General features: G+C 43.0%; 1 protein-coding gene across 1 annotated transcript; it reads left to right on the forward strand.

The window, feature by feature from the left end:
• Positions 1-2,701: 2,701 nt before the first annotated feature.
• GPR6 (G protein-coupled receptor 6) lies at positions 2,702-8,775 on the forward strand. The gene is made up of 2 exons (XM_035110721.1): positions 2,702-2,716; positions 7,768-8,775. Exons 1-2 carry the CDS (start codon positions 2,702-2,704, stop codon positions 8,773-8,775), a joined length of 1,023 nt encoding a protein of 340 aa, XP_034966612.1.
• The last annotated feature ends 13,085 nt before the right edge of the window (positions 8,776-21,860 follow it).

Raw genomic sequence — 21,860 nt, forward strand, 5'->3', positions numbered from 1 at the left:
ATTATAACCTTCCACCCTCAGGGTGATGTGCCACTCTTAACCTGCTGCTATATCTCTACATGGAGCACAGATATTTGAAGAGGGGAAGGCTTTGGGGGAGGATTTTATAACTACAATGAGAATTAGTTGAGTGACACTTGGACCCTGGTAATTTCTCAGGGTTTGCATTGAAAGGGAGAGTGATGCTTCCTGAATTTGCTTTGTTTGTCTTCGATCGCATCAGCACATTAAATCTGATTGGCTACATTGTGACATCATTCCATTCTGACATCATCAATTAATCCCTAATTGGTTCGGATAATCTATTTGACAGATGGAAGAAGCATTCTCCACATCTTCCATGGACTTTGCTTGACCTCAGTGACACTGCAATGTAGCCCACTCTAGCTCGCTGACTGGGATAGCTCATGTAATTAAAGCAGAAAGAACAGGATGCAGTCATTTAAATACAAAAAAGAACATTGTTGGCAAAAGAGCAGCAGAGACAATGGCAGAAAATAGGCTTTAAAAAAGTGATATAAGGGCATAATTATTATGCAATTATATATTGCTTGTATACTAACTTTCTTCTTAATTAGTTGTTTCAATGGGGGTATCAGCCACTTTAAAGGCCTCATTTTTTTAGAATGAAAGGCAGTACAGTATATGAAGATATATGGAAAAAATATTACTTCATCTCTGAAAGTGCTATTTTGTCTGTCACTGCTGTAATGTTTGTTAACTGTGCTCTTGCAAAGACTGCAAGTGTAAACCCTTTTACCGTAACTACAATGATAAACTCTATTTGATGATTTATCAGGAGTATTGTTATACTGGCTTCTAGGCCTGTTAACATTATGGAAGTATGTCATTAATCAAAGCTCAAAGAATTCCTAGTACTTCTTACTATAGAGAATATGACAGAGGTTTAAAAGATTATTATTTATAATTTATTTTAAAAATCCATAGACCACTTCATGGCATTAAGCCTCTGAAGCAGTGTACAGAGTAAACACAGAATAAAACTCAGAAACACAAAAAAAGAAAATAAAGAAAAAAGAAATACAAGCTCTAAGAACAATACAATCAAACTGATAAACTCTAAAACAATAAAACCATCCTTACAAAGAAAAGCACTTCATCAAAGATAAAATTGATCTTCTATAAATGACTGGGTTACACTTAGAGAAAGCCTTCCTAAACAAAAACTTCTTTAGTAGGCAACTAAGCATCATCATATTTGATTTTGGCTTGTAATTGATTACAGACAGTAGGAGCTGCAACAGCAATAGTCCCGAGTTCTAGAATAGGCTAAGTGCACCTCTGGGGCATATGGTACTCTCAATATAGGCTGCAAATCTATACACACTTTCCGTACCTTGCAGGAAATCCTGTTGAACTCAATGGGCTTATTCTGAGTAGAGATATCTAAGATATCAGATTTGTTCAGCTGAATAAATATTCGACTAGGCAAATTAAATCCTGTGTATATTTAAGAGGCAAATGGAACAGAGATAAAGGAATAGAGGTAATGACCCCCACCCCCTCAAAAAACCTATTTCATGATACATTAGAACATAATATTCAAACTTCAGAATGCAAATGCTGGAGTCCTGACTGATCTACTCTTAGCTTTCCTGGGTTGCTACATTTTTTAAAGCCATATAAAATCTGGAAAAGATTCAGGGAAGTGTGACAGACTGAAAATTCTTTAATACAAGAAGTGCTTTGAAAGCCTGAAAAAGAGCTGTCTTTTATAGGGACAAGAAGGTACGTTCTAACACCTGTAAGATGCTATTATAAGGATGACGCTAATTTGTTTTCTGTTAACAAAGGAAAGAACTAGGAGTAACAGTTTTAAATGGAGGATACTCAGGAAGGAACTACATGTTACAGGTCATACAAGGCTGTCACTGGAAACAGAAACCTCCAGTTGATTTCTTTCCTAATGCAAAGCAACACTTACTCATGTGACATCACATTATTGAATGTGCTACCACCCACAGCACAACACTGACTACAGCTGAAAAGAATGGAGAAATGCAAAAGTTGACATCACAACCCAGGTAAATAACTTGCTACTTGTTAATATAGGGGGGGGGAAAGGGATAATCCAGTACAAGGGTGCAATTTTTGGAGGCATCCTCATGTCAGTAACATATAATTATGCCCAAATTTCAAACATTGCACTCAGCTACAGAAACTTCAGCATGAAATATCTATCATCTATCTATCTATCTATCTATCTATCTATCTATCTATCTATCTATCTATCTATCATCTATCTATTAAATTTGTATCCCATCCTTCCTTCCAAAGGAGCCCAGGACAGCAAAAAAAAGTGATAAAACAGTAAAAACATATTTAAAAGGCTTGTTGGGGGTGGTATTTCGTAGGTGCCAAAAAGAGAGCTGCAGTCTAATATACAACAGCAGAGAATTCCGAATGGTAGGTGCCACAGTACAGACCCAATTCCTACATTGTGCAGTTCTTACCTCCTGATAAGATGGTATTTGCCAGAGACCCTAATTATTTTTCAATCACAGGAATATATCCTCTGGAGTTCTCTTATCCACACACCTTGATAAGAGGCATGAATAATTTGTACTTAGGCATTCATTCCAAAACGGAGGTAGGAATGCAATGTTAGTGCTGTGGCAGTCATTCCAATGATCCTCAACACGCATACAGTACACACTCCCAAGCCAATTTCAGGGGGTGCATGGGGAGAGGAGAGGTGGGGAAAGCCTTGATGTCTTAGTGGAAGTCCTTATGCCAGTTTCCACAGGAATAGTTAGCTGAATAAGATATAAAGTGGGATAAAAGAGAAAAATGTCAGTTGATTGTGGACTGATTCTTTATGCCATATAACATATAACATCCGTCACTTATTTCAATCACAACCATTAGATTCATACCAAATGTTGTGAAGATGTTAATAATGTATATTACTAATGACAGCTGGAGTTGGGATCTCTTCTGCCTTTGAAGGATGAAGGTTGTTTCATATGTTTTCATGGGGAATCATCAAGAAGTGCAAAGATTTTCATTTTAATTGCTGTTATCTAATTATCCTCTTCCAAACGGGAGATAATCAAAGCTGGAATGTGTCTTTAAGGAATTGATTTCATAGCTACATGTGATTTTTAATCTTGATCACATGTAGTAGCAGCAGCTGCATTATTCAAATTAGTTTTGAACGTCATTCTCATAGCTGCCAAGTTATCCCTTTTTTTAAGGGATTTTCCCTTATGCTGAATAGGCTTCCTCGTGCGAAAAGGGAAAACTTGGCAGCTATGCATTCTATCTGAGTACAGCATAGTGAATGATGTTGAAGAAACTGTGTTTTTAAATAAAGAGTATCAGGAGGACACTAAACTTGAAGACAGGGAGAGAGGAAGCCCCCAGGTGCAGTGTGCTTTGAATATTTTTTTCAGGAGCATGCTTAGGATGAACTTGAAACTTGAAACTTCAGCCTCTGTGCATATTCCCCCCCCCCAAAAAAAACCCCGGTCTCAAACTGATCATGCCTCTGAAGAAGATATTTGAAATACACTGAGCCCAATAAATATATATTTGCAAACCTGGAGGATTTATTGCCCCTTTTCTTTTACAATGAAACGGGTAATGAAAGCATTCCCTAACAGTACAATTCTGTACATGTCTACACCAGGACTAAGACCCATTGAGTTCCATGGGGATTACTGCTAGGTAAGTGTGTATAGGACTGCAGCCTATGACTCTTGTATCAAGGGTTTCCAAAGATTTAACTCTTCTCAGTAATAGGGAATCCCAAAGGCCTTCTACAGGGTCAGTTTCTTTGTGAAGAGAAAGAACTTGTGTGTGTCTTATGATGTTCTATATCTTTCCAAATGTACAGAGTGTGTGGGATTAATCAAGCATACAGAAACTATAAAGAGCGCAAGTTTCCTTCAGATAAAAGAGCATTGGAACCCCCATAAAGGCTCCTTCTTTTTAGCCTTCTGCAAAAACCTAGTGTTCTATCCCACTTCACAGGCTACAGTGAAACTTGTTTTTCTGTGACTCTCACCCTGGGTGAATGAGATACTATCAGTTGTACTAGCCATTATGGCCTATTTAAGAAACACCCACTGCAACATAAACTTGATTCTTGTGTTGTCTGATGAGTGTGTGCAGATTATTAAAATAGTACGGAAAAAATATTTTGCTTGAATAACTACTTCCTACATTGTGATTAACATGTTCATCTAGAGAAGTCTCATGTGTTCTGTTGCAGAACTGCTACCGGTAGTATATCTTCTAAACTGGTGTTTACAGGACCCAGGCTGTGGTAAAAAAAAATTAAATTAAATTCAGGGAACACTGAGATACTTATGAATCAAACTCATACTGACAACACCAAAATATTTTACCTACATGTACATATTAAAAAAACCTAAAGAAGAAATAGAGAAAGTGGCTTTCCTTACCACTTTGCAGGTGTCTTTTTTCTCTCCTTAGGCTCTCCTTTGTACTGATGGCCTGACAGTCACTGAAGTGCCATTCTTTCCTATCTCAACAGGGCAATATGAGAAGCTCTAGGGCCACACATAGGCTTCTCCTTCAATTAGTATGAGTCCAGTTTACTAAAAGGCAATGCCGGCCTGGGGCTGAGCTGCAGCATGGATTTTCCCCACATGGTCCAAAGCTTCAAATATTATTCTGATAGTATGGGAAGGATCATTGCTTAGTGCTGTAGCAAATGCTTTGCATGCAGAAAGGTGCAGGTTTAATTTTCAACATCTCCAGATAGGACTGCAAGAGAACCGTGTCTGAAACAGTGGAGAGTTGCTGTCAGTCAGTGCAAGAGCAAGCTAGATTGACCAGTGATCTGATTTGGTACAGTACTGTATAAGGAAACTTCCTTTAGCGTATATCATTAGCAGGTGCTAATTATCCTCTTTGTTTTGACAAAGACTAGTCTTGTTTTTGTTAGGTGAGATAGGTGGGCAGTGGTAGTGGGAAAAGAACCTTCACTGTGCTACATCTTCTCCTTCCAGTTCTGATATAAGGCAACTTTCTCAACCCGTTTTCTAATACCTTATCTTCTCCTCAGTCTTCTTTGTTCTCAATGCAGTTTTAAAGAAGGTTGCATTACAACATTCTGATCTTTAGTCACTAAGGTTGCATACACACTAGACCTTTAAAGCACATATGAAGCACATTCTTTCCATCCAAGAATTCTGGGCACTGCACAGAGGCATACCTGGGGAGGAAGGATGGGGGGGGCGCTGGGCGCCACACCGCCGGGTGTGTGTGCACTTACCGTGCCCCAGCCTCGCTTCTCTCCTGAGAGTGACAAGGTGGCTTGGGTGCCTGCAGGCTCCATGCTGCCCAAAACGGCAGCATGGGGCTTGCATCCCAAGTGGCTAGCTGTGCCACTGGCAATGTAGTTTACCCCTCACAGAGTTACAATTCCCAGCGGAGTATAAATAATAATTAATAATAATAATAATTTAAAACAACAGTGATCAGAATTCCTTGAGGGAAAGAACATGCTTCAGATGTCATATTGTGTACACAGCCTAAGTTATTCAGATTGAGACTTTATTTGAGGGTAGGTCCCACAGAAATTGGCTAAGCCTTTCCCTGTGCACAGCATTGGGCTGCATGGTAGCACTTGCTTAGTATATCCCACTGAGTCCTTTAAGAATTGCTAATTGCTACTACTACCGTGTTTCTCATATTATAAGACACGTCTTATATTTATTTTTTCCTCAAAAAAACACACTATGGCTTATATTCAAGGGATGTCTTATTTTTTTCCTCCTCCTGCCGCGGCCGGCATTGCTGCTGCGCCTATCACTATGTCTTATTTTCGGGGTATGGCTTATATTCCTTGAATGCTTAAAAATCCTGCTATGGCTTATTTTATGGGTATGTCTTAAAATATGAGAAACAGGGTACTATTTCTTCTTTAAATTTAATGTAGTGCATTCACTTTGCATAGTACTTGGTGAACTCTTTTGTTATCCCTCCCATAGCAGTCTGAGAAAAGTCACTATTGTTTCCACTACGCTGATGGGGAAACTGAGTGTTACACACAATTCCATGATATATTTTTGTCTTAGCTTCCATACTGACTTTTAAGGGTAGCCCAATGTTAAGCACATTGCAGTCGTCCAAATGGAAAGTCACTAGACTAGAGCATGGATTGTTGAGGACAGGACCAAAAAAACAAGGGCAACCAGTGAGCAGCCAGAAGTGGGGGTTAAGCATCCCTAGCTGAGGAGTCTTCTTGGGACAGCTGCGACAGAGCAAATCCAGTCGCACTCCTAGACTTACTAACTTGTTCCTTCAGAGGGAGTGCAACCCCTTCCATGTAAAAGTGTGGATGCAGCAGCACATGTTTGCAAACACGTGTCTCACACTCCAGGGGGCCAGGGTGAGCGGCAGCTCCCCCACGACCGCACTGGCGTGGGAAGCGCCTCGCGTTGTGGGGGAAATCTCAACTACCGCGTTGCATGGTCAGGAACCAGAACGGACGGCCTCTTTCGGGGTTGAGGCAGCAGGGCGGGAGGGCGCTTGCAGCTGAGTGCCTCCTGTCTGTGCGCCCTGCTTGGCTTGTCTTCGCCACCCACGAGCCCCTTTTCTCCTCTCTTCCCCCTCAGCCCTGCCGGCCCCCTGGCCTTCCCCCACAGCAACGTTTCCCGCCTTCCTCTTTCCCTTTCCTGCCCTTGGGCGCTGCTGTTCCCCGCCTTCCCGCTCCCGACTGGTGTATCTGCTCGCGCCCCATCCGCCTTCCACAGCGCCCCCCGCCCCGCTGCGTCTCTGCACGGGCTCAGCGTCTCTGCACGGCGGTGCCTTCCTCCTCCCCGCAGTCGCGTTGCTCTTTCATCCCTCCAGTTTAATTGCGCGCGCGCTTTCCCCCCTCCCTCGGCAGGCGGGGGCTTGGCCGGGGCCAGTGCTCCATGTGCGCGCTTGTGGCCCTGCCTTCGCCTCTGTCATTTCTACGTCAAGCTCGGAGCCGCCTGAGAGCGCTCCGGCTCTTTCTCGCTCTATCGGTAGACGCGCAGGGTGGCAGCCGCCTGCTCCCGCCTCCTCGGCTCCTGCCCGCCAAAGGCAAAGAAGGTACGCGGCTCCAGCCACGCGACGGGACAGACGGCGGCGAGCAGCGGCAGAAGCAGCACCCATGAGAAACCTCTCTCAGCCTTGAAGCAGAGTAAGAGCGAGTGCTGCGGGTGTGGGTGTGTGGCGGGAGAATCGCAGGACAGAGAGAGAGCGCAGCACGTAGCTAAACCAAACCAGCGGGATCTTAATAGGCTGCGATGGCGAGATGCGGTCAGTCGCCTGCTTTCGCGAACGAGGCTCTCCTGCTTTGGGGATCGTTCCTAAAGAGGGAGGGAAAACTTTAGTTTCAGCACCACGGAGAGCGCCCGTCGGCTTTTGCAAACGCGGCTCTCTGAACGCACCAGCTACTATTCACCAGGCTCTATGGGTTTGTGTGGCTTCTTTCCTGCCTATGGATGCTAATCCCCACTTCTTTGTGCCTTAGACTAGACTAGACTAGACTAGACTAGACTAGACTAGACTAGACTAGACTAGACTAGACTAGACATGTTTCCTTCACATTCGTGTTAGATTTCTCCCTTCTTTTATTTTGTCCTTTTAACTTAGATATTATTCTGTGTTTCCTTCTCTCCTGTTTGTTTTGCTTTGGCAAAGGGATTATTTTAACACCCTGTTTGTTCCTTCCTTCCTTCCTTCCTTCCTTCCTTCCTTCCTTCCTTCCTTCCTTCCTTCCTTCCTTCCTTCTTCTCCTTGCAGGTGGCATACCTGGCTGTGGCAGAGATGAATGAAAGCATTGCCTTGAATGAAACCAGGAGCCCTGTGCCCTGGATCCAAGCCAGCAACCAGAATTCTTCTCTGGAGCTCTCGTCCAAGCTCCCCATCTTTATCATCAACCCTTGGGATATTATGCTCTGCATTTCTGGGACCATCATTGCCTGTGAAAATGCGATCGTTGTGGCCATTATATTCTACACTCCCAACCTAAGAACCCCAATGTTTGTGCTGATTGGGAGCTTGGCCACAGCAGACCTACTGGCTGGAGTTGGCCTAATCCTCAATTTTGTTTTCCAGTATGTGATCCAGTCAGAAACCATCAGCCTTATTACAGTTGGCTTCCTAGTTGCCTCTTTTACTGCCTCTGTGAGTAGCTTATTAGCCATCACAGTTGATCGCTACCTTTCCCTGTACAACGCACTGACTTACTACTCTGAGAAGACTGCTCTCTGTATTCATATGATGCTGATCATCACATGGGGGGTTTCCCTCTGCTTAGGACTGCTACCTGTCTTGGGCTGGAATTGCCTAGAAGATTATTCATCATGCAGTATTGTGAGACCCTTGACCAAAAGTAATGTGACCTTGCTGTCTGCCTCCTTCTTTGTCATCTTTATTCTCATGCTGCACCTGTACATTAAAATCTGCAAAATAGTTTGCAGGCATGCACACCAGATAGCACTCCAGCAACATTTTCTGACTGCATCTCACTATGTTGCAACCAAAAAGGGAGTCTCAACACTTGCTATAATCCTTGGGACTTTTGGAGCCAGTTGGTTACCTTTTGCTATCTACTGCGTAGTTGGAGATTCCCGCTACCCTGCTGTGTACACTTATGCCACACTTCTACCTGCTACCTACAATTCCATGATCAATCCTATCATTTATGCCTACAGAAACCAAGAAATTCAGAGGTCTATGTGGGTTCTGTTTTGTGGCTGCTTTCAATCAAAAGTGTCCTTCCGTTCAAGATCCCCCAGTGATGTCTAAGTGACTTCTTCCTCTGTGTAGTTTTGCACAAAGTGACAATCTTTGACTTTTGTGAATTACAGTGCCTGGTATGAACCAGATACATGTTGTGAAATTGTTTTTTTTGGGGGGGGATGTTTAAACAGTAGCACTTTATGTGTGTGTATTCTTGAGAATGTGAAAAGTCAGAAGCTTTTGGTTGTGTGCGTGTGGGGGAACCACAGTGTGGTTGTATACAAGATTGTGCATCACATTTGTAAAGTGGAGGCATTCCAAGACTACGTAATTATAGCACTTTATTTTTAGCTGCTGAACTGCCAAAACAGTATTGCCATTTTTAAAGGGCAAAGAGAGAGAGAGAGAAGTAGTAAAATATTGTCTGATTATTTTGGGATGTGAGTGATAATATATTTTGCTGTACAGTATTGACAAATTATGACATTTTGTACACAAATAAAAAATTTCATTACATATTTTTATTTTGTGTGTTGAGCTGATTTAATAGCCTCTAAGAGCCTTTCATGATGCCTCGCCTTTATTTACTTGAAAATATTAATTGGGTTTATCCACCCACATGAAATTAGTTTACTTATGCAGAGGAACCATGTCATAAAACAAGTTTGTCAAATATACTGTTTTGCTTATTTTGTTTCTATTCAGTAGTAATTTATTTTCTGTAGAGATAAAGCTAATCAAGCATGTGTATAATATTAATTCCTCTAAGTCTTTAAAAGGCCTCATCACTATTCTTAGGTAAGATAGGAGGCTATCAAATAAAATTGTTTCAAGAGAGGAAGCAAGATCAAAGGGTTATTCTGATTCTCAAATGATGGTTGCAGCTCACCGGGAAATTATTCTATATGAGTCTCATTGAAATCTTCAAGAGTTCCAATTAATTTCCATTCATTTTGGGGGGAGGGGTAGCATCGGAGAAAATTTTTATATTTTCCCATTTGTCCTCCTTTGTGGCTTAGTTTAGATTTGGTCCATGTTTCCTTCCTGACACACCTGCACAAGCTCATAATAAATTGATTTCTGTGACAATCCACAGGCCCTAGGTGCCTCTTTTTGTCTGTCTTTGTCTGACTGATTCTTCAGAGTGACTTATGCACAGCTTGCTGGCTGTGTGCATTAGGCCACATTGTGATATAACCCATTCACTTATAATAAATCATTTTTTCCAGAAGCAGCAGGTGAGAATTACATCTTAGCTTGGAAGGACTTGCACATCTGAATCAAAATGAATAAATAAACCAATACTTTGAAACCATAGTGTATTGCAGTATAGTCCCAAAGTATCCTTGGGAGAGAGTTCCTACTTAACTAGAATCAAATGATTATTATCACTTCTGCTTTGAATTTAAAAACTGCAGCTATCTAAAACGTCTCTAATAAGTTCTAGAAAGCAGATTCCATATTTTTTCTAGGTCATAATTTTTTTTAAGTATTTTAATCCAGGTGCAATCTTTTTAAAGAAAAAAACAACAACCTCTAGTTTAGACCAGGGGTCCCCAAACTAAGGCCCGGGGGCCGGGTGCAGCCCCATCGCCTTCTAAATCCAGCCCGTAGATGGTCCAGGAATCAGCATGTTTTTACATGAGTATAATGTGTCCTTTTATTTAAAATGCATCTCTGGGTTATTTGTGGGGCATAGGAATTTGTTCATATTTCCCCCAAAAAATATAGTCCAGCCCCCCACAAGGTCTGAGGGACAGTGGACCAACCCCCTGCTGAAAAAGTTTGCTGACCCCTGGTTTAGACCAAATCATCTGGCATTTGCATCCTGCAACAGTAGAGACTCAAAAACCCAAAACTGCATGAACACTTTGATCCAATAACATTAAAATAAGGAAAACATAAACATGCTAAAATTCACAGTTAACAAAATCTGGGAACTGATAGTAATTGCTCCAATCCAGTGAAAGCAATATATACATGGGAAATAGTTCCTCTGACAGCAGTAGACGACACACTTTTTTCTCTTGAGTGAGGGCTGCATTTCATTGGGTGATTTGTCAGGATGCATACTGGTAGTGGGTGTGACTGATGCAAAAGTAAATGGGGCCAAAGTTTGGCAGAATTGCTTGTTTTCTCTCTTCCAAATCTTTCGTGCTGTTTTTCACTTCCTTGCCATCTGCATGAAATTAAGCAGAGACACATGACATGAGAGGGCGATATGCAGCTCTACAGGGACACGGGTGGCGCTGTGGTCTAAACCACAGAGCCTAGGGTTTGCTGATCGGAAGGTCGGCGGTTCGAATCCTCGCGACGGGGTGAGCTCTCGTTGTTTGGTCCCAGCTCCTGCCCACCTAGCAGTTCAAAAGCACGTCAAAGGTACTGCTCTGACGGGAAGGTAAACGGCGTTTCCGTGCGCTGCTCTGATGCGCCAGAAGTGGCTTAGTCATGCTGACCACATGACCCGAAAGCTGTCTGCGGACAAACGCCGGCTCCCTCGGCCTATAGGGCAAGATGAGCGGGCAACCCCAGGGTCATCCGCAACTGGTCAGGGGTACCTTTACCTTTATGCAGCTCTACAACCTATGACTTGTATGGATTATGGTGGCGGGGGTGGGCGGGCAGGGAGGATCCTGGATTCAATAGCTGCAGCATTCAGGCTCCTGCAGTTTTTTAAGGGATGGTGACACAGTTTTGCCATGAAAATTATTAAATTCATGCAATGCCGGTCACTTGTTGAGACATGGATTGGGGGAGGGGGAGTATGAATATAGTACAGGCTTCCTCAACCTCGGCCCTCCAGATGTTTTTGGCCTACAACTCCCATGATCCCTAGCTAGCAGGACCAGTGGTCAGGGATGATGGCAATTGTAGTCTCAAAATATCTGGAGGGCCGAGGTTGAGGAAGCCTGATATAGTAGTTACCCCTTCCCTACCCATCCAAGTTGCTGAACAAATCAGCAGAAGTATGGCTCTGCTAGCACTCGTTAGAAGGACAGGCTCTGTGAGAGTTTGGTTGTGTTGGCAGTTCCCTAAACTGGAGCAAAGGAGTATCGTGAGTAGAATGTAAATGTTAGTTTTAATATCTGCAGCAGCTACACAGCATCATTTGGCAACGAAGACTGTAAAGACCAAATCTTTTGGATCAGGTGATCCCTACATCTCTCGCTCCTCCCACTTATTTATTTAAGTAAGACCAAGAAATACTATATAAAAATAGCACCAATGTAATTTTCACTTGGAGAGCACCATGCTCGAAATACAAATTTAGTCTATTGGTTAAGTATCAAACAACTGTAGAATGCCAAACACCAGGTATTTCATCTAAAGACCTAGTTAGGTGATCTGTAATTATCAAAATGAGGAAATGAAAGGCTATTTCACACAGGCATGCATGCCACATGATCTCCCATCACTTTACTGTTCAACTCTTGATGACTCGCAGTGTGAACTGCTTTTACTGGAAAGTATTGCATTTGAGGTGACATGAAACCTCTGCTTGTGTTTGATCTGGGAAGGCTGTTTCCATACAACAAAGCCATCATCTGGCATGCGGTCGTCAAAGGATGAAGCATGTATAAACAGTGCCAACTAGTTTCAAGGCATAATACTGCTTACACTGTACCTACTTAGTATATATAACACCAGACAGACAACAATCTTTTCTAAATTTTTGGCTATTTGATCATCAAGCTGTGCTAATGATATGTGAGCAATGTCTTTAGTTGCTACTTATATACTGTAATCATGTTCCACCACTACCGAAATAAAATGAATTTACAGCACACCAGCATTTACTGAATAAGGAATAAGCTGTGCATAAACAAGAGGCGATCGTTCCACTGATTGACATCTAATTCACTTCACATAATCTTTTGTGATATTGTAAAGTTGTGCATCTTTTACAATGCATGCAAATGTTTATTGAATGTTAAGTTGTGAAAACATGGGCAGAGCAATCATTTACTCATATTACTTTGGGACCAAATATAGTATATGCCACTGCTACATTGGCAGAAATGCTACCATATCCAAGGTGTGCTCAGGAGGGGACAAGAAAAATACACAAGCAGGAAATACAAAAATTGGCAGACATGTCAGCAGCAGCCATGAGAACTCTGCCAATCCCTGACAATCCATGTTCTACACATGGAGGGAGCCAGTGAACCCATGATGATGGGGACCCTCACCTAACACACACCCCTGCATCACCCCCCAACACACAGACACACATGGAAATGATACAATACCACAACATCCCCATGAACTCAGTCTCTGCTCCTGCCAGCCCCAAAACAAAGATACAAATTCATTTATACTGCTCACAACCACAGTTTTATAAGCACAAGGGAACCAAGAAGACACACCACAGCACTCACCTAGCTCTTTAGGCAAGATACCTACAAATATTACACACACACCTCCTGGGACAAGTGTTCAAGACTCGTTTAGAAAGTTTATTTTGTAGGGCAGCTGAAGGAAGGCACAGGACCTACAACAGGGGCAGACACACAACAGCAGCAACCTCCAGTGGCTCACTCCATAAGGCATGAATTTGGAAAGCAGGAGACGAGAGCTTAAGCCTATCAGGGGAAATGTGGGAAAATACTCTACTCACTTTGAGGGGCAGTCATGTCAGAGGACACTGCATGTGCCTAACCATTTGAAGTTGGAATGTGCCTGTCATTTTGAACCTAGAACTTCCCAGATTAGTGAATCCTCTTCTTTGAAGTGAATAGACCAATCTGCACATTGAAGCACGTGCAATATTTTGCATTGTTAGAGGGCTATCTTGTTTAGCACAAGTTACTTACTGCTGCATTGAGTAATCTGATCAATCATTCATGGTAGGATTGTTTTTAATATTAATTTTCCCCAGATGATTGGGCACAATCCAACCATAGGTATGCATTTTAAGTACTATTAAGTTAAATGGGTGTATGGGGTATGAGGGGGTTTAAATGTACTGGCCTATATCCAATTTAGTGTTGAATAACTGTTCTCACACCCAGTTTTTAATCAGTTGGCATTCCATGCCACTGAGCATGTTCTTTGGAGATTCCCCCCTCCCCCATGTGTTTTGTCCTTCTGCAAAATGTGCTTCCCCCACACCAGCCTGCTGATAATTTCTTTCTCTCTCTATTGTACATGGGTAGTGCCATTTTGGATACAGAAGCAACACCATGCACACCCTAAACATTGGAAGTAGAGGGCTGTTAAAAAATAAAGTTTTTTTTCTCTGATGTCACTTGTAATTGCTGACTTAATGCTGAATCAAGCTGAGTGGGGTGGTTGCCATCACTAATTAGACAACAGTATTAGGAAGGAAGGAAATGGAGTTCCCTCTTCCCAGTCTATCCTCATGGCTGCATAATAGTTGATGCTGTCAGACCCTTCATTTCAGATGGCTGCAGTTGTAAAGAACATCCCTCCCTCTCCCGCCCAACCTCAGAGGTGTCTGGTGCCATCAGAGCTCTGTGATATGTGACCTTTTCTCCACAAGGATGCACACTGTTCTCATAAAAACCCACAGAAAACATGTGTACAGCATAATATTTGAAGATCGTGCAAGTCTCTGTTCTGCCTCGTGTACACTCATTGGGAACCCTCTGCCACTCATGTCGTGAGTATATAGACACTGGCATTATGTTTGCAAATGATGACATGTGCTGATCTATGTGGGTCTTTCTCCCCCTTGAATACTAGTGTATACACGTGGTGGAGCAGACCTCAGAAACTTCAGTATCTCTGGCAGAACATAACTTCTCTTATTACAGGGGTTCCACAAACACATCGCTATGAATGCATGGTTTCCTACATCAGGACAGCTACATTTTAAACATTCCCCAATAATTTATAATACTGAAATCGATAAATGTTAATAATTGGATAAAATGTTGATTTTTTAAAAAAATATATATGACTAATATGTCTGAACATTACTGATAGTCACATTAATGATGATGATTGGTGATGATGATGATGTGAATGATTTTATGTACATGCCGTATCAAAAAATTCTCTCTCAGCTTGCAAATCATTTCTGGGAAAGGGTACTCCTAAATGAGGAAGGATATGCTTTGGTTAACTCTTGTTCTGGTTAACTCTTGGACTAGAATTGACGTCAATCTAGTTGCAGTGAAAAAATGGCCTTTCATTTTCATCCTCAGGTTGGATCTGCAAAGGTACCTGAGCAGAATAACATTAGCACCAGCTATGACATTTCTGCCTTTCTAAATAAGAGAAGCCTCTAGTTATATGCAAATGTTGAAAGCACTTTGGGGAAGAGATAATATTCACAGTGTAATTTTGCATGTCTTAACTTTTCCTGCTTGGAGGGCTCTTTAAAACTTAGTAACAAGCACTAGAGAGAAATCCCAGTGTGAAATGAATGAACTAGAGATTTATCAGCAAATTTGATTATATTTTATTTTATTTGAGTTTTATCAGAACCATAGCTCTCATTTGCAATACAGGTGTATAATTGTCATAGCATATCTGAATAGTATAGTATAGTGCTGCTTTTCACCAATTACTGTTGTTGTGAATTAGTCACTGTTCTTATATGATATGAGATTTGCAGACATTACATTGCCTTTTCCATTCTTCATTGCCATTGCCTATTTACAATCTGCATCCCTGTGTTTGAATGTGCACATGTGTAAGTGGGAACAACAACAACATCTGATGGGAGGGCGTTCCAAAGGGCAGGTGCCACTACCGAGAAGGCCCTCTGCCTGGTTCCCTGTAACTTCACTTCTTGCAGTGAGGTAACAGAAGGCCCTCGGAGCTGGACCTCAGTGTCCAGGCAGAACAATGGGGGCGGAGACGATCCTTCGGGTATGTGTATATATTCATACATATCTTCTAACAGAGGATTACGCATCATGTATCTGATGAATTTTGAATATTTTAGCACATACTTGGGAGGTAGAATTGCAATTGCAACCTAGCCATTGGTTTTTTCAACAAAAACAACCCACAAAGTTATTCTAGAGACCATGAATCTATTCAAAACTATTGTGTGGCAATGTCCCTCCTTCCCGTGTAATAAAGACTCGTGATGCAGTGATTAAGATTTAATTGGGTGGTTAAGGCCACAACTTTATTAAGTATGCATGTTGAGCGGAATTGGCTTAGGCGTTGGAACCTAACAGACTATATCCGACTCCAACCCGTGTGTTGGAGTCCTTGAGAAGTTAACCACCAGAAAGGAGCCCCGTGATGTAGATCTACTAGAGCTCCTCCTGTGGCCACCGAAGGGGCGTGCCTTACGGCCCAGGCAACTCCAGGCTCAGGACCAAGCCTTGCCCCCGGAATCCTTTAACGGAATTACTTCTCCAAATTTGGGCAGCTGATGACGTAACCTGCCCCTCCTCCATCTAATTGTTATGCAAATTTCCAACGCCTAACTGCCTAACCTAAGTTGTGACGACATGCTACGAGGTAGGCGAAAAACCCATCATGGCTAGCCCAGTATGGGAAAAATCCTACCAGGCCCCCTGACCAACCAGGGTGACCAACTGACGTCCATAGCAGCGTCCCCTTACCTCTTTTTAAGGGGTGGGCGGGCGGGTGAACTGTTCGCTCCGGCGAACAGGGGAGGAAAGGGACTGCTTTCCCACCTGCGGAGCGCTTTAAAGTTGGTGGCTCCGCCCCGACCGATCCCATTGGCTGGTCGGGGGTGACGCAGGCGAGAAGCTACCATCGCGTAGGGGCTGACCTCGCAGCCCCTACGCGATGGTACAGTCGGGCAGCCCACAACCCCACTTCCGTCGTGTCACGGTCCGGTCGACGGGCGTCAGGACCAGAGGCAAGATGGTGGTGTAGAAGCAGGAACAGGTGCAGGGCTGAGGGTCCAGCAGCAGGCAGTCGCAGGGTCAAGGAGCAAGGCAGAGGCGAAGGTCTGGGAGTCAAGGAGCAAGGCGTCGGCAAGGCGAAGGTCCAAGGAGCAAGGAGCAAGGCGAAGGCTCAAGGAACAAGAAGCACGGCGAAGGTTCAAGGAACAAGAAGCACGGCGAAGGTTCAAGGAACAAGAAGCAAGGCGAAGGTTCAAGGAACAAGAAGCAAGGCGAAGGTACAAGGGTCAAGGGTCAAGGCGTCGGCAAGGCAAGGGTCCACGGAGCAAGGATCAAGACGTCGGCAAGGCAAGGGTCCACGGAGCAAGGATCAAGACGTCGGCAAGGCAAGGGTCCACGGAGCAAGGATCAAGACGTCGGCAAGGCAAGGGTCCACGGAGCAAGGATCAAGACGTCGGCAAGGCAAGGGTCCACGGAGCAAGGATCAAGACGTCGGCAAGGCAAGGGTCCACGGAGCAAGGATCAAGACGTCGGCAAGGCAAGGGTCCACGGAGCAAGGATCAAGGCGTCGGCAAGGCAAGGGTCCACGGAGCAAGGATCAAGGCGTCGGCAAGGCAAGGGTCCACGGAGCAAGGATCAAGACGTCGGCAAGGCAAGGGTCCAAGGAGCAAGAATCAAGAGGCCAGATGCAACCAGGCAGGGATAGCGTTGCTGTGGCAAAGAGCTGAAGGGAAATGCTGAGCTTTTATCCCTCCCAGCTCCTGCCACCAGGTGCAGTGAGGTATCAAGTGGCCTCACCTGTGTGGCCACGCCTTGCTTCTCCAGCACAAGCTGAGGCAGGCCCCAGTCCTGCAAAGCACTACAGGCCCCAGAGCCTGACTCCTGCCCATACTCCTGACAGGTCGCAGGCGCAGAAGTGGCTTTCTCAAATTTTGCAGTAGCTTTAAATTCTGTTTTGGATGCAGCGGCTTTTGGTAACTGAGTGTTCTGTTCTTTTACTATTTCTATTCCTTTCTGTTAACCCAATGCAAGCAAAAGGTTAAATACTTAGACAACAAGAGAATAATAACTAGGTACACTGTCCCCACTTTAAAATAACTAAGTAGGCCAGCCCCATCCTAATTTTCATCCCTGGGGTGGGGATCACGCTCAATAAGCTCTAGAAGTTGGATGCTTCAATAATGCTGGAAATTACCTCTAATTTCTGCTTGAGTGTCATCTGTTATTGGATTTTAATTACAATCAAATCAACCCATTAATATGAATACTCAGTGTGGCGGCAGGCGTAGGAGGGAGAATATGTTGCAAGCACGTTTCATTTTTTTAAAAAAAAAGAAGAAAGAGAAGCATCTGAACTGAAACATCCTACACACACATCAACAAAACATGGTTTTCAGACTTTAAATGGATGAACCTGGTAAACTTCTACATCTGTTCTGCATCAATTTATGTCACAAAATGCTCACAGATATATAAGTAAATGACTAAATTGACAGCACTCCAAAGCCAAGCTCTTTATTAGATGAGCTACACCAATGGGGTAAGTGCCAGAGTCCTTAGCCAGAGTGCATTCTATCCTTATTGAACAGGAGTTTTGCCTGAAGGGTCCACAAAAAGCTGGTGCAGTTTAAAGCCTTCAGTGTTAATTTCTCTAGCCTGCTATTGCTAAAGGCACTATCCAGTCAGAGTTAAGCATTTTCAAGTCCCACTGGGTGCTATTCACCCTGGCGGATGAAGTGGGGGGGGCCTGCTGCCCTGTGTGCCATCCAGCGGGGAGTGACATTGCGGCTGCCCCATGGGACGCTTGACGCACACACCCCACAATGTGTGATGCTTGCCACGCACCCCCCAACGTGTGCCACGCACCCCACGGGTGGCGTGCCACGCCCTCTGGGACATTGCACCATGCCCCCTGGGACACGCACCAGCCACGCCCCCGGATGTACGCTGCTCCCAGTGCCGGAGCAGGTAGCTTCACCCTGGCTATTCAACTATATTTTAAGAGTAAACTCACTGAAATTTATTAGCATGACTAAGTTAATTACCACTTAGTTGAATATCACCCATTGATTTCAGTGGGAGAATAGATTCCTTGCTTACCACTCTTTTAATCATAGAATAGCTTCTGTTTTCTACCAACCAGGGTTATATCTAGTCCTCATAAATTCAATAAAAGGAAACCAATTTATACAGAAAGTCTCTATTGTATTATTCTCTCTCTGGTGTAAAAAAAATCCCATGGATTTCATCACCTCTATTTGCTACTTCTCATAATTTAATTAACAATTCCTTTAGAGCATTGGGTTCAAAAGGAATTATGCCCCTTTTTGCCACCAAATGTTTTGCACCTGCCAATGTACTCCATACCAAATTGATGCTGTCCTTCTACATACAGATCCTAGTATTAAAGTAAAATGACTGTATAGATTTTTTTAAAAAACCAAAGGTTTCTTGATAATTTGAACAATGACTTACTAAAACTTCTTCCAAAAGGGTCTGATTACTGGGCATTCCCACCAGACATAAATAACATTACCCATTATTATCTCCTGTTATATCCCAATTCCAAAGAAGGGCAGTGCCAAAGAATGCTCCAACTACCGCACAATTGCGCTCATTTCACACGCTAGTAAGGTTATGCTTAAAATTCTACAAGGCAGGCTTAGGCAGTATGTGGACCGAGAACTCCCAGAAGTGCAAGCTGGATTTCAAAAGGGCAGAGGAACCAGAGACCAAATAGCAAACATGCGCTGGATTATGGAGAAAGCTAGAGAGTTCCAGAAAAACGTCTACTTCTGCTTCATTGACTATGCAAAAGCCTTTGACTGTGTCGACCACAGCAAACTATGGCAAGTTCTTAAAGAAATGGGAGTGCCTAATCACCTCATCTGTCTCCTGAGAAATCTCTATGTGGGACAAGAAGCTACAGTTAGAACTGGATATGGAACAACTGAGTGGTTCAAAATTGGGAAAGGAGTACGACAAGGTTGTATATTGTCTCCCTGCTTATTTAACTTATATGCAGAATTCATCATGCGAAAGGCTGGACTAGATGAATCCCAAGCCGGAATTAAGATTGCCGGAAGAAATATCAACAACCTCAGATATGCAGATGACACAACCTTGATGGCAGAAAGCGAGGAGGAATTAAAGAACCTTTTAATGAGGGTGAAAGAGGAGAGCGCAAATTATGGTCTGAAGCTCAACATCAAAAAAACCAAGATCATGGCCACTGGTCCCATCACCTCCTGGCAAATAGAAGGGGAAGAAATGGAGGCAGTGAGAGATTTTACCTTCTTGGGCTCCTTGATCACTGCAGATGGTGACAGCAGTCACGAAATTAAAAGACGCCTGCTTCTTGGGAGAAAAGCAATGACAAACCTAGACAGCATCATAAAAAGCAGAGACATCACCTTGCCGACAAAGGTCCGTATAGTTAAAGCTATGGTTTTCCCAGTAGTGATGTATGGAAGTGAGAGCTGGACCATAAAGAAGGCTGATCGCCGAAGAATTGATGCTTTTGAATTATGGTGCTGGAGGAGACTCTTGAGAGTCCCATGGACTGCTAGAAGATCAAACCTATCCATTCTTAAAGAAATCAGCCCTGAGTGCTCCCTGGAAGGACAGATCGTGAAGCTGAGGCTCCAATACTTTGGCCACCTCATGAGAAGAGAAGAATCCTTGGAAAAGACCCTGATGTTGGGAAAGATTGAGGGCACTAGGAGAAGGGGACGTCAGAGGACAAGATGGTTGGACAGTGTTCTCGAAGCTACCAACATGAGTTTGACCAAACTGCGGGAGGCAGTGCAAGACAGGAGTGCCTGGCGTGCTATGGTCCATGGGGTCACGAAGAGTCGGACACAACTAAACGACTAAACAACAACAACAACAACAACATCTCCTGTTATTATTATTATTATTATTATTATTATTATTATTATTAATCCAATCAACATGCTGTTAAGTGCCACTGATACAGTACTGTATTTTATAATGATTTTCTTTTAAAAGGAATTTCAAAGAAGGCTGCATTCTTCTCTCCTTACAAAAGCAAGAACAGAATTCAACTAAATGTTCCTGGTAGTCTGTTCCTGGAAAACAATGTACTTTATTTTACACAGGATAGTGATAAGGTGTCTAATTACCAAATTTACACATTTTCCCAGGCCACGGTTCTCAGGTGTGACTGCCTTTCAATTGTTACTCTGATAAACTGCATCCTTATAAGGAAACAAACTAATTCCATGCTGTATCTTCTTCCAAGAATAAGAATTAGCTTGTTTTGGAATCATTGTTCTATACTAAATTTCAATAACAAAAGTGAACATTCAAAGGGAATTATAGGGGAAGAAAAAATAAATGGTGGTTGTATTGACTAGAGCTTGGCTGACTATTTGAGTAGGAATTTAGGTTTTGCTCTGATAAGTGATTAATTTCGCGACACATTTTGTATGACTAAATATTTACCACAGTTGTAATAGTAGCAAGTAATCCTCTGCATCACAGGAAAATAAATAATATGATTGCCATACCTGCAGGCAGATATGATTTGTCACTTCTGGTTAATGTTATGTACTGTAGGGGAAACTGAATCTATTTGCAACTTAATGCTACAGAAAAGGCGTTCTCCACAAGATCTAAGAGGTAAGAAAATTAAATTACTCTGAATTTATTAGTCTGCTCAGAGGAGAGATCTTCAGCATGGTTAACCCTTCCAGTTTTTGAGTTATTATTTCCATAGAACCAGAAATTTAGGATGAAAGTCACAGTTTATCAACTCCAGCTCTCAGACCTAGTGCAAACTATCGTTACCAGGATGTCTGGAGGCAGTTCTGGGATGGATGTCAGCAGAGGCTTAATCCAGATAAAATGGAAGTGATATAGCTGGGTGGGAAACCTGCTGATCTGAATTGAACTGTGAACAAATGGGATTGGCTGGGGTTGTACTCCCTCTGAAAGACAAAGTTTTCACACAGTGTTGTTTTACCTGTACTTGGTTCTATCTATGGAGGCACACATGGTATTAGTTATCAAGAGTGCCCTTTACCAAATTCAGCTGATATATCAGCTGCATCCCTACTTGGGAAAATGGAAATTGCTACAGTCATTCAATGCCCTGGTTACACACTCTTTAAAGAAGCTTCAGCTCCTGAATAATGCAGATGTCTGGTTGGTTGTGAGTGATATAGGCAATCAGTGAGAGCTGGACCATAACGAAGGCTGATCGCCGAAGAATTGATGCTTTTGAATTATTGTGCTGGAGAGTCCCATGGACTGCAAGAAGATCAAACCTATCCATTCTTAAGGAAATCAGCCTTGAGTGCTCACTGGAAGGACAGATCCTGAAGCTGA

This window comes from Zootoca vivipara, chromosome 3 (assembly GCF_963506605.1).
Source record: "Zootoca vivipara chromosome 3, rZooViv1.1, whole genome shotgun sequence".
Lineage (NCBI taxonomy): Eukaryota > Metazoa > Chordata > Lepidosauria > Squamata > Lacertidae > Zootoca > Zootoca vivipara.